General features: G+C 44.3%; 1 protein-coding gene across 5 annotated transcripts in view; it reads left to right on the top strand.

Annotated features, from left to right (window-relative positions):
- The window catches only part of CRACDL (CRACD like), a 130,999-nt gene extending 114,981 nt beyond the window's left edge, over window positions 1-16,018 (top strand). For all 5 annotated transcript variants that reach the window (XM_063458866.1, XM_063458876.1, XM_063458893.1 and 2 more), the window contains 3 exons: window positions 177-358; window positions 8,685-8,829; window positions 15,663-16,018. In XM_063458866.1, coding sequence (XP_063314936.1) covers window positions 177-358; window positions 8,685-8,829; window positions 15,663-15,787 — 452 coding nt within the window. In that variant the 3' untranslated portion in view covers window positions 15,788-16,018. The remainder of the gene's footprint in view (window positions 1-176; window positions 359-8,684; window positions 8,830-15,662) is intronic.
- The last annotated feature ends 1,602 nt before the right edge of the window (window positions 16,019-17,620 follow it).

The raw sequence follows: 17,620 nt of genomic DNA on the forward strand, positions 1-17,620 counted from the left end.
CCCCTTAAGGACACATGACATGTGTGACATATTATGATTCCCTTTTATTCCAGAAGTTTGGTCCTTAAGGGGTTAAAGGAATTGTGAATTATAATCAGTATTATCAGTTTATAGCCATAATAATGTAGAATTCATTTTTAAGTGATTTGGTAATTGCTCTGTTTTGTTTTGACCAGATAATGTATGTTCTCCGACAAGCACAGAAGAATCTGCTAAAGGAGCAGAATCCAAAGAACAGCCATCATGGATATCCAGATTGCAGAAGCAGAGATCCTTGATGGAAGAGCAAGGCCCAAGAGAGAACAAACTTGTAAATAAGGTTGCCGAAAGTCCAACCACTGACAAGGAAAGAACGGAGGTGAGATTGTTCAAATATCAAAATATCAAATAGTGTTTTTTATATCTTAATTATTACATTTTTAAGTATATTTAGTGATGTCCCGAACAGTTCGCTGGGAACCGTTCGCCGGCGAACATAGCGATGTTCGGTCCGCCCCCTATTCGTCATCATTGAGTAAACTTTGACCCTGTACCTCACAGTCAGCAGACACATTCCAGCCAATCAGCAGCAGACCCTCCCTCCCAGACCCTCCCAGCTCCATGACGAATAGGGGGCGGACCGAACATCACGCGTGTTCGCGACTGCGAACGCGCTATGTTTGCCGGCAAACAGTTCCCGGCGAACTGTTCGGGACATCACTATATGGAATGTCTGTTTTAAAGGTGCAATTTCCGCTGGAAGTTTTAGTAACAACTCAGCAGGCACCACAAATAAAGTCCTGCGGAGGGAGATATCAGGAACAGAAATCAGCAACTTGTGTATACAAGGCGTTGTATATAAATAGAGGTGTTTTTTTTCCTTTAACATCCCTTAAATGTTTTTTTTTAATATAGCAGGTTGACACTGAAGTACACTTTAAAATTGTTTGTAATTTAATATTTTTATATTTTATTAAACAAGCACTATAGGCTCAGGAACACAAAGTGTATTCCTCACCCTTTATTGTTAAAATCACTGCCCCTATATCCCCCTTTTAAAGTAATCTGATCTGCTTCCTTGGCTGACATATTTTTTTTTTTTTTTTTTTTTTTAGATTAACGATCTCAGCCAATCACAATACCTTCCCACATGAAAGCATTGGATTGGCTGAGATTTTCAATTACGATGATCTCTGTCAAGGAGGCAGGATAGGGGGGCGGATGGGCCCAACACCGCCTTAGCCAATCGTCATCTCCTCATTGAGGTGCATTGACTCAAGGGATACCTATGGGGAAAGTTCAGCATTTCCATTTAGAGTCTGGAGACGCTGACATTGTGCATCACTGACACCGGAAGCACCTCCTGTGGCCGTGTGAGGAGTGGTCACTATAGGTGTTTCTAGGCAGTGATATAAACACTGCCTTTTCTCTCAAAAGCAGGGATATGCTATAGACACTAAAACAGCTACATTAAGTAGTAGCTGTAGTTGTTCTGGTTACTATAGTTTACCTTTAAAGACAGTGAAGAAAATGATCTGTTTTCAGATTATGTGAAAACATGAATCATGCAATTTGTTTTAATAATTCTTCTTTAATTACTTCTAATGTGATTTTTTTTCAGTAATCATAAGAGATCATTCAACATCTTCTAGATTTTCAATACATTTTAAGTGGCTTGACTATGTTAGAACTGGCTGCTTAGTAGGGACAGACAGCAAAAGTTATAGAAAGAGATTTATCATATTTGTTTGGTCGGCATTAATTAATTTATTTCCCAAACATGTAATAGAAGGGTTAAATTACATGTAATATTTACTATATTTATTATTTTTATTGCTTTGTATACTGTTCATTTGTTATTCAATCCTTTGTCTTATCTAACCCATTAATTTTTTGCTCCTTAAAACCAGTATATAATTACCGTATTAATGCTTTTAAACCCACCATTCCATGGCAGGAATAATACACGACAAAGGGTTATTACTATGGCAAAAAGCATCAACTGACCCATGCTAATATTTGCCCCGGAGAGATTTTTTTGTGTAGCACTGATCCTCTGATAGGCATTGCTCACAATGAAACTATTTTAACCCTTTAACCCCTTAAGGACCAAACTTCTGGAATAAAAGGGAATCATGACATGTCACACATGTCATGTGTCCTTAACCCCTTAAGGACACATGACATGTGTGACATGTCATGATTCCCTTTTATTCCAGAAGTTTGGTCCTTAAGGGGTTAAGGGGTTAAATATGTAACAATTATTTTGTTGTAAATGTGTGTAATTATTTTGAGTTAAAATGAAAAGCATGTATTATCAATGTTATATTCTATTTGAAAATAATGCAACCCTCAAAGAATGAGGGAGTTGCCCAAACTCTCTACAAAACAAAATCTAGAATTTGTTCAAATGTAAGGGTTTCTCTTTAAGTGCACCCATACATATTATATATTGGGTTTTTTTTAAGGACAAAAATAGCATTAAGTATTAATAGAATTTAAAAAATATGAAAAAAATAAAAATATTTTTTTATTATAATAATGTTTACACCTCAAGTACAACTAAAGAAAACGAATGTAAATACATTCATGTATCAGTCCTGATTGCTAATTGTTGTGTCCTATGTCTAGGATCTAAATACAGTATCTCACAAAAGGGAGTACATCCCTCACATTTTTGTAAATATTTTATTATATCTTTTCATGTGGCACTCTGCTACAATGTAAAGTAGTAAGTGTACAGTCTATAACAGTGTAAATTTTCTGTCAAAATAAATTTTCCTCAAAAGAACTCAACACACAGCCATTTATGTCTAAACCTTTAGCAACAAAAGTGAGTACACCCCTATGTGGAAATGTCCAAATTGGGCCCAATTAGCCATTTTCCCTCCCTGATATCATGTGACTCATTAGTGTTACAAGATCTCAGGTGGAAATGGGGAGCAGGTGTGTTAAATTTGGTGTTATCACTCTCACACTCTCTCATATGGGTCACTGGAGGTCCAACATGGCACCTCATGGCAAATAACTCTCTGAGGATCTGTGAGATACTGTACATTTTAAGTAGTTAATACTAACCTCTAACCCTACAACAACCCAACCGCTAAACCAATGCTTACATACATAAACTCTAACCGTGCACCTACACTAACCTTATACCTAACCTTAGAGGGACACTATAGTCACCAGAACAACTAAGGCTTAATGTGGTTGTTCTGGTGAGTATAATCATTCCCTGCAGGCATTCTCATTCAAACACTGTCTTTTCAGAGAAAAGGCAGTGCTTTCATTGCCCCCTAGGGATACCTCCATTGGCCACTACTCAGATGGCAACTGGAGGTGCTTTCTGTGGCAGTGCTGCACAGTGTCTTCACAATCTGCATGGAGACGCTGAATTTTCCTCATAGAGTTGCATTGATTCAATGCATCTCTATGAGGAGGTGTTTATAGGCGTTTGGCCCTCCCCCACCCCACCTCCTAGCCGATTTCAGCCATTTCAATGCTTTCCCTAAGGGGAAAAATGCTGATGATGTCAGCAAGGAGGCGGATCAGGGAGGCGCTGGAAATAAGGTAAGGTTTATTACATAGGCGTGCGCAGCCTATTGAATTAGGGTGTGCATGCTAAAGCACAAACACACACCGCGTGTATATGTATGTATGTATATATATATATATATATATACATACATATCTATACACACACACATAAACACTGCTGTGTGTTTGTGTGTGTGTGCTCTTAGGGTGCTGTGTGAGGGTGCTGTGTGGGAGGGTGCTGTTAGAGTGATGTGTGTGTGAGGGTGCTGTGTGTGAGGGTGCTGTGTGTGGGTGTTGTGTGTTTGTGAGGGTGCTGCTAGTGTGCTGTGTGTGAGGGTGCTGTTTGTGTGTGAGGGTGCTGTTTGTGTGCTGTGTGTGAGGGTGCTGGTAGTGTGCTGTGTGTTTGAGGGTGTTTGTGTGTGTGCTTTGTGTGAGGGTGCTGTTTGTGTGTGAGGGTGCTGTTTGTGTGCTGTGTGTGAGGGTGCTGGTAGTGTGCTGTGTGTGTGTGTGAGGGTGTTTGTGTGTGTGTGTTTGTTAGGGTCCTGTTAGTGTGCTGTGTGAGGGTGCTGTGTGTGTGAGGGTGTTGTTTGTGTGCTGTCTGTGAGGGTGCTGTTTATGTGTGAGGGTGCAGTTTGTGTGCTGTGTGTGTGTGTTTGTGAGGGTGCTGTTAGTGTACTGTGTGTGATGGTGCTGTTAGTGTGCTGTGTGTGAGGGTGTTGTGTGTGAGGGTTCTGTGTGTTTAAAAGGGTGCTGTGTGTGTGTATTTGTGAGGGTGCTGTTAGTGTACTGTGTGTGTGAGGGTGCTGTATGTGTGCTGTGTGTGTGAGGGTGCTGTATGTGTGCAGATGCTGTGTGTGTGTGTTCTTTTTGTGTGCTGTGTGCGTGAGGGTGCTGTGTATGTGCTGTATGTGTGTGGGTGCTGTATGTGTGTGGGTGCTGTGTGTGTGTAGGTGCTGCTTGTGTGCTGTGTGTGTGAGGGTGCTGTATGTGTGTGTGCTGTATGTGTGTGGGTGCTGTTTGTGTGCTGTGTGTGTGAGGGTGCTGTGTGTGTGCTGTGTGTGGGTGTCGTGTGTTTGTGAGGGTGCTGCTAGTGTGCTGTGTGTGAGGGTGCTGTTTGTGTGTGAAGGTGCTGTTTGTGTGCTGTGTGTGAGGGTGCTGGTAGTGTGCTGTGTTTGTGTGTGTGTTTGTTTGTTAGGGTCCTGTTAGTGTGCTGTGTGAGGGTGCTGTTTGTGTGAGGGTGTTGTTTGTGTGCTGTCTGTGAGGGTGCTGTTTGTGTGTGAGGGTGCAGTTTGTGTGCTGTGTGTGTGAGGGTGCTGTGTGTGTGTGTTTGTGAGGGTGCTGTTAGTGTACTGTGTGTGATGGTGCTGTTAGTGTGCTGTGTGTGAGGGTTCTGTGTGTTTAAAAGGGTGCTGTTAGTGTACTGTGTGTGTGAGGGTGCTGTATGTGTGCAGATGCTGTGTGTGAGTGGGTTCTTTTTGTGTGCTGTGTGCGTGAGGGTGCTGTGTGTGAGGGTGCTGTGTGGGTGCTGTATGTGTGTGGGTGCTGTTTGTGTTAGGGTGCTGTATGTGTGTGGGTGCTGTTTGTGTGAGGGTGCTGTATGTGTGTGTGTGCTGTTTGTGTGCTGTATGTGTGTGTGTGCTGTATGTTTGGAGGGATTGTGGAGGTGGAGGTGGGGGTAGATTAGTAAATATCCCCCCTCCTTTCTTACCTTATGTTGGGGGGGTGGGATCCTTGCTGCCATGTGCCATCCCTGGTGGTCCAGTGGAGAGTGAACTCTAGCCTGTGGGGCTAGAGTTCACTCTCGCGGTATCTGAGCCTTACCCTACACTAAACTAACCTGAACCTTATCGCTAACCCTGCTCTACCAATAATTCTAACATTAACCGCTACCCTACACTAACTCTAACCATAAAGTCAGCAGAGAAGTTCCCAGCTCACACAGTACAGAATGCTCAGTGAGCACCCTTTATTGTATGAATGCAGCATGAAATGGAGATCCCTGCCAATCAAACTGTGTGATTAAAGCTAGCTTACCACAGAACTGATCACAGTCAGCAGGGGGCATGCAGAGAGACTCAGTCGTGGACTTTTCCAGTGTAGACCAGTGTAGAGAAAGCCTATAATCACAGCTGCATTTAAAGAACGGTATGCTGCTCCTAATTTGAGAGTTGCATACAGCTCATCTGTTACTCTGAGGCCCCTAAATAAATATGACCATAGTTGACATAGGGATGCCCCAGTTATTGATTGATACCTGGGTCTCTCTAGTGTAAAGCTAAAGTGTTCTCTGTGTCTGGAGTCTGTCACTTTTTACTCTTCATAAATGTGCTGATTTCAATAGAAATTGGTACTTTTACACTTAATTGGCTTTCACAACAGACAGCCAGGGAGTTTTTTTTCCACTTACATTAGTTTCACAGAGCTAGCAGTCAGAGTTACTCGTTTCCATCATAACAGTCTCATACGTTTGCATCCTATAAATCCGTTTGAGAGATGCATGTTAGGTGGGTGTGGTGAGTGCAGTGGGTGGGGGGGGGGGCCGTGTCAGATTTGAATGTGGGGGGTGGTGGAGGTGTCGTGTCGATGTGTGTGGTGCTGTTGCTATCCGTTAAAAACAAATGCACAGTTTGAATGGGAGAGGGATCAGTTAGTACAGTGACAAGGTGGTAGCTTGTAACAAACCTAACGTTGATGAAGCATTCCAAAATTTTAAACAAACAAATTGTAAAATATATTCCCTTGAAAACTTCGCCCCCCCTCCGCAGCAGTCAGGGGTTAACATGTGGTATGTTTGTAAGTAAGTGTGAGAGGTTGGATCATTTTGTCCTGGGTGTGTATGGTTGGTGGTCTCCTGAGGTATGGGTCGGCCCATAATTCACTGATTGGAGTCACCGGCAGAGATGACCAGGGTGGGGGCAGAGGAAGGGGAGAGCAAAAACAAAAAACATTTAAAAATGTGCTTCTTGGTGGTTTGGTGCTGAATTAGGTTTCAGCAGGTAGGAGTTTGCCGTGCTCTGGAATGGATCAGGGGTGGAAAGAAAAAGAAAGAAGAAAATAGATAAATAAAATTTTAAAAAATTCAATAATTTGTTAAAAATTTGCTCCTTGGTGGTTTGGTGCTGAATTAGGTTTCAATAGGTAGGAGTTTTCTGTGCTCTGGATTTGGACAGGGATGGAGAGAAAAAAAAAGGAAGCCATTTGTTCCGTTTTCTGGTTCAGGAGGTGGCATTGCCACGTCTCCTTCCCTGCCTTGCTGTGTGACCCAGTAGATCTGGGCTGTTGGTGTCTATTTTGTGCCATTGGTAATGAGAAGTAAGAGGCTGGGCAAGACTTGTGTGTGGCCTGTAGGATTCGCAGATTGTAGAGTGCGCGGTTAGTCGTAGGCGGTTCCCAGGTGTCGTGTCAGTCCCTGTTTGGTGTTGCGAGGGTTCGTGGTAGTAATGTGGGTTGTCAACAGACCCTGTTCGGGTTGTTTGTCTTGTAGAAGAGGGGTCGGTTAGCGTCTAGAGGTCTTCGTGGGAATTAGCATGTGAGGTGTTGGTATAATTGGTGACAGTGGTGTGGGGTAGCAGTCAAGGAGTTTGGAAAGTTGTCATGTGTGGTCAAGTCCAGTAGACATACATTTTGGTAATGTCATTGTGCTCGTAGTGAGTAAGGAGTTGATGTGCAGGACGGCCATGCGCTCCCCTTTCGATCAGGTTAGGCGGTGTATAATCGGTACGATGGTCGGAAGCAGTTCTGAAGTGCTTTGTGTTAGTCTTTTGCATTCAGGAACTTTTGCGTTCAGGAGCTTTGGCGTTCAGGGGCTTTTTATTTAGCCTTCTCTCAAGGTCGAGGGTTGCGCCGCTGAGCGGTTGGGTAATTGGTCTGTGGTTGGTTCTCCTGGGGGTGGATGGTTCCTCAGTGCAAGAGTGGGGGGTCGTAGCTGTGGGGCGATGGTCACCAGCTTGTCCAGTAGTGCGGCGGTCTCCATGGTCTGCGTGATAGTAAAGAACTTATTGTCTTTCCATACGATGAGCTTGAAAGCGTGCCCCCAGTATCTTAGGCCATGGCGTGTGAGGTGTTGCATTAGAGGGCGCAGGTCTCTCCATTTCCGTGTAGACGGTGCCAGGTCTTGGTACAGTTGGATTTGGGCCCCATCAAACTCTATCGGGGTGTCTCTGGCAGAGTGCATTAGTCTGTCTTTAATGTGGTAGAAGTGCATTTTCACTATGACATCCCTTGGAGTGGTATGGTTGGTGCTGGGTGCTCTCAGTGCGCGGTGAGTGTGATAACAGCATGTTTGGGAGCAGTTCGGTGGACACGGATTCTGGCACGCCCTGGACCCGGATGTTATTCCGGCGGGTACTATTGCTTAAATCCTCGTTGGATTCTTCTAGGAGTCGGAGCTGTTCCTTTAGGTCCTGCAGGTCAGTGTCATGTGCATTTACCACTTCTACTATTTCATCCATTTTGTTTTCAGCCATGTGGGTCCAGGCCGCGAGGTCCATCATGCCCTCTGTTAGGGGGTTTAGCTGTTTTTCTAGCTCGTCTGTCACATAGGTTTTGTCAGAGGCAGCGGTCATGTCAGACTTCGATTCTGATTGGAAATGTTCAGAAGATGGTGTTGTGCGTTTATCAGGCCTTGTGCGGAAGAAGGGCACAACGGAGGAATTCCAAACTTTACGTCCGCCACCCATGTATTGAGGCGGTATCCGTGGGTGAGGGTGTGAGTAAGTGGGCGAAGTTGATGTTTTGGGGTCTCAGGTGCTATTGATGGCGGTGGATTAGGCAGAGTCTCGGCAGAGCTCTAGGATTATGCTGCCATTCACACGCGGGCTTAGGCTCCACCTCCCAACTCTAAGACTTTTCAATGAGAACGGTCTGGCTGGTAATTTTTCTGGCTTTATTGTGAAAGGAGAGGAGGGCTTGAAAAGACTGCAGACAGTAGATCAGCAGATTTTGCTAGCTTTCTTATTTTTCCATATACCCCAAAGAAGTCATACAGAAACAATACATGCACATTTTCTTTGTGGGTATATCAACTAAATAGTTTTTAAAATAAACATGCAGTGTTCCTTTAATACAGTATTGTTTAGCCTACATATGGAGCACTAAAAAAAAACTAATTTAATGTATAGTTCATTACAAAATGCAAATATTTTTGTAACAGGAATTTTGTCTTCCAGGCTCTTTTAAAGCCTCAAGGTGACTTGGTCCAGAACAAGACATCAGTTGCAGCTCCAGGGCTTCCTGAGTTACATGGACAAGAAATCAAAGCTGAAGTGAAAGAACAGCGGCAAAGATCGAACACAATGTCACATCCTATCAATGGTAAGGAAAAAAATCATGTATTCCTTTTAACTTCTTCTTTGCACTCCTTCTCTATACAACACAAGGGGAGGATGAGGTAAGGAAAAACAGTTCATAGGTTGGTGGAGTAACACCATATATGTGCAGAGAGAGTGTCACCCAACCTTCTTGGAAATAGAAAATTAATACCTGAGCAGTTCTGTCGGTCACTGGAAAAATCTGCGATGAGAAATCAGTAACAATTAACCTGTTCATAGTTGTGATGATGATTGTACACAATGACAAACAGGGTCTGTTGTCACCAATAGTGCTTAACATAAACAAAAACGGGTTACTTTCCAATCCTGGTGGTAAATAACTGCCAAAAACTGTTGCTGAAGCTTTAAGCTGCTACTAATAACTGACACGTTTACAACCTTGTTGCTATTTTTTACCAGTAGGGCACAAATAAAGCCTGCTCACAAAGATACCAACCATTTGCAGATTAGTCACCTACGGGTAAAGCACAGAAACACATGCTGTGTAAGTTGTCACCCTGGCAACCACACATCTGTGGTTGGCCTTAGCAAAGATAGATAAAGTGTATACAATCTATTAACTGGTGATATTGTACTTGCTGGCTATATACTCTGATCAGCCACAACAATAAATCCACCTACCTAATACCCTGTAGGTCCATTATGCTGCCAAACAACTGCGCTGCGTATAAATGTGTCCTGTGGTTTCTGGCACCAAGACATTAGCATAAGATCCTTTATGTCCTGCAAGTTGCGGTGTGCGGCCTCCATGGATTTGTTTTGTTGTTCCAGCGCATAACACAGATATTCAATCAGATTGAAATCTGGGGACAGGCAACACCTTGAACTCTTTGTCATGTTCCTCAAACCATTCCTGAACATTTTTTGCAGTGTGGCATGGTGCATTATGCTGCTGAAAGGGGCCTCTATCATCAGGGAATACTATTGGCATGAAGCGGGGTACATAGTCTGCAATAATCTTTAGGTAGGTGGTACGTTTCCAAGTAACATCTGGATGAATGCCAGGACCCAAGGTGTCCCAGCAGAACATTGAACAGAGCATAACACTACCTCCGCTTTCCTGCCTTCTTTCTATAGTGCATCCTGCTGACATCTCTTCCCCAGGTAAATAGCGCACACGGACCCGGCCATGCATCGGATCTAAAAGAAAACGTGATTCATCAGACCGAGCAACCTTCCCTCATCGCTTCATGGTCCAATTCTGATTCGGAAAGAACACTATGGGACAGGGGTAGGGGGGAAAGAACACTATGAGGGAGGGGGGAAAGAACACTATGGGACGGGGTGAAAGAACACTAAAAAGAGGGAGGGTAGAGAAACACTGGGGGGGGGGGGAGATAGAAACAAAAAAAGTAAGGGGGGCACTAAGGTACAGGGGAGGGAAGGGAAAAGGAACACTTGGGTAGGGGGCGACCACTAAAAGAGAAGGGATACACAATGTTTTAGCTCTCATATGTGCATATAAACAAAAATCATCAGTCTGCTTGCCTATTGCTGTGATGTTTAATACCTGTGACCTGCAATGTACTTGTTAACAAATGCTAACTGGGGGGCGGGGCCTGACAGCCAAGATGGCCGGACGCACAATCCTAGAGCTGCTGCAGCAACTGACAAAAAAATGATGAAAACGAGCAAACTGACAGCACTAGCGACAAACGGTGACCAGCAAAGGGCACAGGAGGTTGCAAGCTATCCAGAGATACCTGCCCGACACCGGAACGCCGAAAAACAAAAACAAAAAAAAACAGACGCCGGCCATGCGGCCTACTACAGAGCGAGACCCGAGGTTCGGGAGAGACGGCCCAGAAAGCGCTCCCAAGCGGGAAAACACCAAAGCCCTGCTGCCCCCCCCTATGGACCGGCGGGGGACATCCCGGTCCTCGCTGGGGACGACTTTCCCCACGCCTCAGAAAGCCCAAGCGACGAAACCCCGCAGCATGAAGGGCAATCGGAGCCTAGCCAAGATGGCAGCCCCACAGCAGACCAAGACAAAACGCGCAATCACCAAACCACCCCAGCACACTCGGGAATTTTACGAGAGGTTCAGCACTTACCTCTGGGGGAAACTGAGCTCCCGAAGACAACTCTATAGGCAAGCGCTAAGAGACATGGAGGCAAGGATCCGCCCGGCTACCCGGCGCCTGCTTCGGGGGCAGATCCACCGCTACTATCTGGCGGCTTCCAGCAACAAACGGCATCGCGAACCAGTGGGGAAAAAAACAGCACCATGCCCCTCCGACAGCAGCAGTTATGCCTCCAAGCAAAAGGGCACTCACCACTGGCGCACCCAAACTGCGGACTATTCCGGGAACCCAGCAACTAAGGCTGACCGGCGAGACACCTGCCTCACAACCGGGACCCGGGCAAACAAAGGCCCACAAGATGGCGGACCTGCGTCCAGGAGCACCACGAGGCACCCGGACACAGAGATATTTCACGTCTGGCTGACAGGTACATTCCGACATAAAACATACCCACTGCCAAGCGAACACCAACCACCACATAGACAAGGCATTGGATGACTGGGCAAGAAGCTCCGGACGGTCTCATGGCACGGGCACTGCAAACACACCTGTGGGATCACCGCACCAACCCAAGTCTCCGACACACCGACAACCAACAGAACTCACGGGGCTATATGGACTCCCTAAGACTCACCTCGCATCCACGCCCTGGGCTAGCACTCAGCAAGGGCATCGGCTGAAGGGGGCAGAACAACCCTCTGCAGCTCTGTTTTCCACGCTGCGAGTCCCCTACCACCGGAGGACACAGACCCACAATTGCCGATCTTACCCAGCCGCTCCCTATTATCGGTCTTGACTCACAGTTAAGCCTGTTTTACCATACTTATAATTCCCTCCAAACCAGGCATGCGAGACATTACCCAACTGAGTAACAATTGTTTATTTTTATGTGAAATAGCTCTCATAAATGGTAGCTGCTGATGGGGCTCTATAACTATCGCGAGGCACTTTCCTAATCCTGAGACTACTTAACTTATTAAGCGCGTGGTAGTGGTAGTACACGGCGCATGTACATGCATATTACATAGCCTGCCATTAGAGCTTTACCTGCACAACGCAAGCCACCTCTTGCTTTTTGGTTACATACTGCGCAGACTCACCTATTAGATGTTATGCATCCCAGTATAGAGCGACATGATATTCTTAGCAATGATTCTCGTTAATTTTACTTATCAGTGTTTCTGGTATTACAATAAGTGTTACTAGCATGTTATCCTCTTTCACAACAAAAATGTGCAAATGTATATCGCCATGACCCTGTAAGCATTATTTAACCTGTGCCTGCTGTTGTGGCGCCACAGGAATGTTTGTTAATCTTACTTGCACCAAAAATAAAGAATTACAACAAATGCTAACTGTACTTCTGGCATACTTGCAGATTGAAAAAAAAAAAGAATTAAAAAAAAAAAGAGAAGGGATAGGAACATTAAGGAGAATAGGGGGACACATAGAGACAGGTAAGGGGGAGGAGGAACACTAATGGACATGGAGGGGAGGAGAGAGGAACACAGGGGGGGACATGAGTGGGGAGAAAGACACAAAGATGGGCTTGGGGTGAGAAAGTTCACAGAGGGGCTGGGGATGAAAGCGCCACACAGAAGGACCTGGGTGTGGAAATACAAAGTTGCTGGGAGTGAAAGAGACACAGAGGGGCTGGAGAAGAGGAAAAAGAGTTACAGAGGGGCTGGTGGTAAGAGTAAAAGACACAAAGGGGCTGGGAGAGAAGGAGACACACAAAAGGGGATGGTGGGAGTAAGATACACAAAGGGGGGTTGTAAGAGACACACAAGGGAGGTGTAAGACACACAATGGGGAAAAATAGGTTAAGATAAAGACTAAAGGGGGTAAGACATTTAAAAAAGGGTATAAGAAACAAAAGGTGGGTTAAGTGACACACAGGTGAATATGCTTTTAGTTGGGTGGGGGGCAGAGGGGCACCAAAATCATCTTCGCCTGTGTACCCAAAAATCCTTGCACCGGCCCTGTATGTGTGTGTATAGTGGATGCGGGCGGGAGGGAGTGACACAGTGAGGGAGGGGGTGACAGGTGGCAGAGTGACTGAGGGAGGGAGGGAGGGGTTGATACAGTAAGGGAGGGGTGACACAGTGAGGCAGGGGGTGACAGGTGGCAGAGTGACTGAGGGGGTGACAGAGGGGGTGGCCCGCGGCAACGCTCTGATTGGCCAAAGATCGCAAGACAATGCACAGTCTGCAGCTCACACCCGGTGGAGCTGCAGACTGTGCTGGCTCTCTGCCTCTTAGGGCAGACTTGAGGGGCCTCGAACCCGGCGACATACCGGGCAGGCCGCCGGGCCCCCTCCTGGTGTCGGGTCCTCGGTGACAATGTATAGACTTGACAAACTGTCCCAGAAGCAAGGTCGGAAAACTTAGTTTGGGCTAACTATAAGTGCTGCAAACGTTTAGTAGCTTAATATTTTTTAGGTTTGCTTTGCTTGTAAGGCTACTTTATAGAGTTCCACATTTATATTGCTTGTCCATTTAATCAAGGACAATGGAAATGCGTTGCACTGTAACTCCCATCACTCTTGGTGCTCTGATTGGAGTTACAGTCCATGAGATCTTGATATTAGGTACAATCTAACCAGATCATCCTACCTTCTTATGTCCATTCCCTTACCTGTAACCCTAAATCCTCACAAGCCCTAAGTTCCCCATAGTCCTAACATTTCGAGTTTATCACAAGCTGTGAGCAGTACTTTTAGTACCATTTATAGCAACACTGTTTTTTTTGTTACTGTGGTTTACCTGAATTCAAGAAAGCATGGACTGTTACCTGCTACAGTTAAAGGCCCTTCAATGGATTGGAGTTACAGTGCACAGCATCACCAGGCAAGTCATTAAATTAATAAACAAGGCAAACATGAGACTCTGTAAGGAAGTCATCCAAGCAATGCAAACTTTTCATCGCTACAATTGCTGCTCTGTGATGCTGTGATGCTGCGCTCTAATGAGCAAATCTCAATTACAGCTTCACTCAAATGACGCTTGACATTTTAAAATCAACGTTTTGTCAACAACAGTATTTTAAAAGCATATGGATTTGTTCACAAAACTCTGAATTTGAGCGAATTCAATCTGAATGGCGTAATTTAGGCTAAATTAGCAAATATGGAGGTGGGGAGGGGGGGAATCATTTCGGCTGTAGCTGCTTCTTGGTTGTTTTAGCCTACATTTTGCTATTCAGATTTCAATCTCTAAAATCCAGAATTTTGTAAAAAAAAAACCTGGTATGTTGTGGCCTGCAGTCTCTGGAACTAAAAAAAAAATGAATATTATCTAGTTTAAGAGTTCAGTACTATCCAGGTGTATGAATTATCCGTCTTCTTTTCTAATGCAGTTTACTGAGAAAAAAATCAGGTTCTTTAATTATTATTATTATTTTTATTTTCCATCACATTAAGGAACATTCCAAATTGTTCAGTTTGCTTGAAAGTATTTCATAAGGCTTCCTTAGCTGCCTGGCAAGCACTTGCTCAAAGTACCTGTTTTGCAAAGATTTCTCAATTAACTCTTATACCGCATTGAGAATTCTGTGATTGGACATCTGCACACACATGTGGACGGCACACAAGGCTTCTCATGGAGTAGTGTTCAATTGGGCATTCTGCAGTACAAGTGAGAGACTGTGCTGGGGAAGAATGAAGGGCTTGTAGTAGCTGCAGATACTAGATCTGCTGCTATTGCCTGGAGTCTGTATGTGCAGCATGTTTCTATTTAGCACCACACTTAATCCCTTTTTGTCAGAGGTATAATTCAACCTCCAGCAGTGTAACTGGAGCGTCAATAGCCAGTGCAGATAAGAATTCCCAGCTTGCTTATTTCTATGAACAGAGTTGCATCCTATAAACGGCCAGTGGGATTGGCATCTAGATTCTGTAGGTCTGCAGAATCCGGATGCACATACCCAGCCACTCAGGACCCCATGTTGACTCATGTAATAGAACAAACCGTTGTCTCATTACTGGGAAACGGGGCCAATTTACTCCTGCCACCCTAGCAATTACAGCAGAGTAATCCTTTAATGCTGTTGTACTATTTCAGTTAGACTGAGAGCTCAACAGTGTTCTATTATTTCCAGACCAATTGCTGTCTTTTAAGCGGCACTGACACCATCTTTTCCAAATTCGCAAAGGCACACGATGGTAACATCGCCTCTGGGGGTCCGATAGCCAGGAGTCCAGGCAAAGATTTACTAACCTGAACTTGTCCCTCAAGGTGGCTGCCATCTTTCTTGGTCTGTTTCTCTTTGCCAGGAGCTGTCACTCCTGTACAGCTTTGAGGTCAATGGAGGATACCGCGGTCCCCATAAACAGAGCCAATTCCCTGATAGGTGTCGGGATTGACAATTAGGCTCTGCCCAGAGTCTAAGAAAGTCAGGTGGAGGAAATATACAGAGACAAAGTATTGCCTATTTTGTCTCTTTATATCTTTTGACTGGGTTGGAATGTCAGAGAAATTAACAGCATGCAGATTTACAGCTTCTGGCTTGAATACAGTAAGATTTTTACTATATTTATGGGGGCATGAGGGGCCCAGGGGGGGCTAGATGGTCGTGTTAACACTATAGGGTCAGGAATACATGTAGTTGTACTGGTGACTATAGTGTCCCTTTAAGAACACATGTAAAAGCATTTCTTAAACAGTTTTTCTCAATAAGGATTCTACATGTTGAAACATTTCATAAAACATTTACCATTCACCTGTGGTGTAAAACATGTTGTGGATGGTGTAACACACATTTCCCACCATAACTGAACATTTGTCTTTTTCAGCGGAGAAGGAACAAAAACCTCCAGTCAGACGAAATACCCAGTCCGCGTCTGAAGAACCGTCATGGATGGAGTTAGCTAAGAAGAAGGCTCAGGCCTGGAGTGACATGCCTCAGATAATAAAATAAAAGAAAAAACATTTTAACGGACTATTGATGTTATATGTTAATAGGCTCCTGCATAATAGAAAATGCAGAAAATGTATGTTTTGTATATATACGTGTGTATATAGATGATATATAATGTGGACGCATGTATTATGAGCGTAACAAAATTTAAATCATGTAATATAAAAATTGCATAATGCAGAAGCAAGTGTAATAGGTCCTGGAGACAACACAATAAACTATGTTCTTGATTTACTAGAGCCTAACGGGGCGTTTTATTTTTGTCCCATCAAAGGTACACCAATATTGCTATTTACCAGCTGGAGTAACCTTGCTATAATGACAATTGTTAAAGTCTTCCATCCAGAATGTGAGCATTCATATTGCCTGCAAATCTATTTGCTATTTACTAAATGGCATTGTGATTTCACAGCCTAAATAATAGCCCATTTGATTATGTAAAAGTTACGCATCGTGAGACCAGGCATAAGGCCACGCTAGATGAGCTACTCCTGTAAAATTAACCCCATTTCAATACCACATCTGAGAGCAACATAATGCGGAAGCACTAAATCTGAAAGTAAACTAGGCTATATGTACTTAACCTAAATGAAGCTGTTATGGTGCCAGGAGGCTCCCTAGTGCACTCTTACCTCAAGAGGTTAAATAATTATTGAATGGTTGGCTGAGAGTGTCAGCTGCACTCCAGACTTCCTGAAACTGAGATTTCAGAACCTGGATGCAGCCTGTGGAGAGTTGAGATTGGTGTTCGAGAACGGTTTAACACCTTGAGGTAATATGCAACACTGCATACAGCCCTTTAAATCTATTGTGCATAGCTATGGTGATTCTGAACCTGCCTGCTTGGAGAAGGAGACCCCAGGGTATGCAAAGACCCTGACAGTGTCTCCCAACCTGCCAATTGTGATCGGTACTGGGTTTTGATAGCTGCATCAATCATAGTGCAAATGGCATATATAGCATGCTGGAGCATCAGCATGAGAAGGAGTTCAGCCCAGACTGACTATTGGGCAAACCGGGCAAATATCAGAGGATCACCCTGCCGGTCTTGCTGTGTGCTATCACAAGACAGTGGGGAGATCAAAGTTCTCCCTCACCAGCCCACAGTCACATCAATGCAGTGAGGAGAGGGTAGAGCGACCCAGAGGCTCTAGCCAACAACTCAGTCGGGTTCTGAAAGTTCCTATTGCAAGCTCGGAGCATTGCTGCCGTTACCATGGCAACAACCCGACAGGCTGGATTGGCAAAGGAGTTACAGGCTACAGTTCATTCACCACCGGATCACCAGGCCTTGTGGTGTCCCCCCTTCCTGGCCAAAGGTAAGAAGGGAGGGGGGATATACACCCTGTTCCAAATTATTATGCAAATGATAATTTTCTAATTTACCTAAATAATTGATGTAAATAACAGTCCGGATAATTCTCATGTTATCAACTATTAAGAGTACAATTCCAATTTTATTGAACAAACCTCCTAATGATAACAGTATTTTTTTTTTAAACTTAAAAAACTTACAATGCACTGTTCCAAATTATTACGCACAGTAAGTTTCAAAACACTTTGTAGGTTGTAAAGAACTGAAAATTGTTCTTTGTTGTGTTTGCAGCATATTTACTCAAATCAAACTTATAACAACATTTTAACTTTTTAAACATTTTAACAGGTCACGTTACATTTTAACATAGGACCCCTTATTAGATAGCAGCTTCACAAGTCTTGCATCTATTGAACTTGTGAGTTTGTGGACAGTTTCTGCTTGAATTTGTTTGCAAGATGTCAGAATAGCCTCCCATTGCTGCTGTTTGGATGTAAACTGCCTCCCACCCTCATAGA

This window comes from Pelobates fuscus, chromosome 1, assembly GCF_036172605.1.
Source record: "Pelobates fuscus isolate aPelFus1 chromosome 1, aPelFus1.pri, whole genome shotgun sequence".
Lineage (NCBI taxonomy): Eukaryota > Metazoa > Chordata > Amphibia > Anura > Pelobatidae > Pelobates > Pelobates fuscus.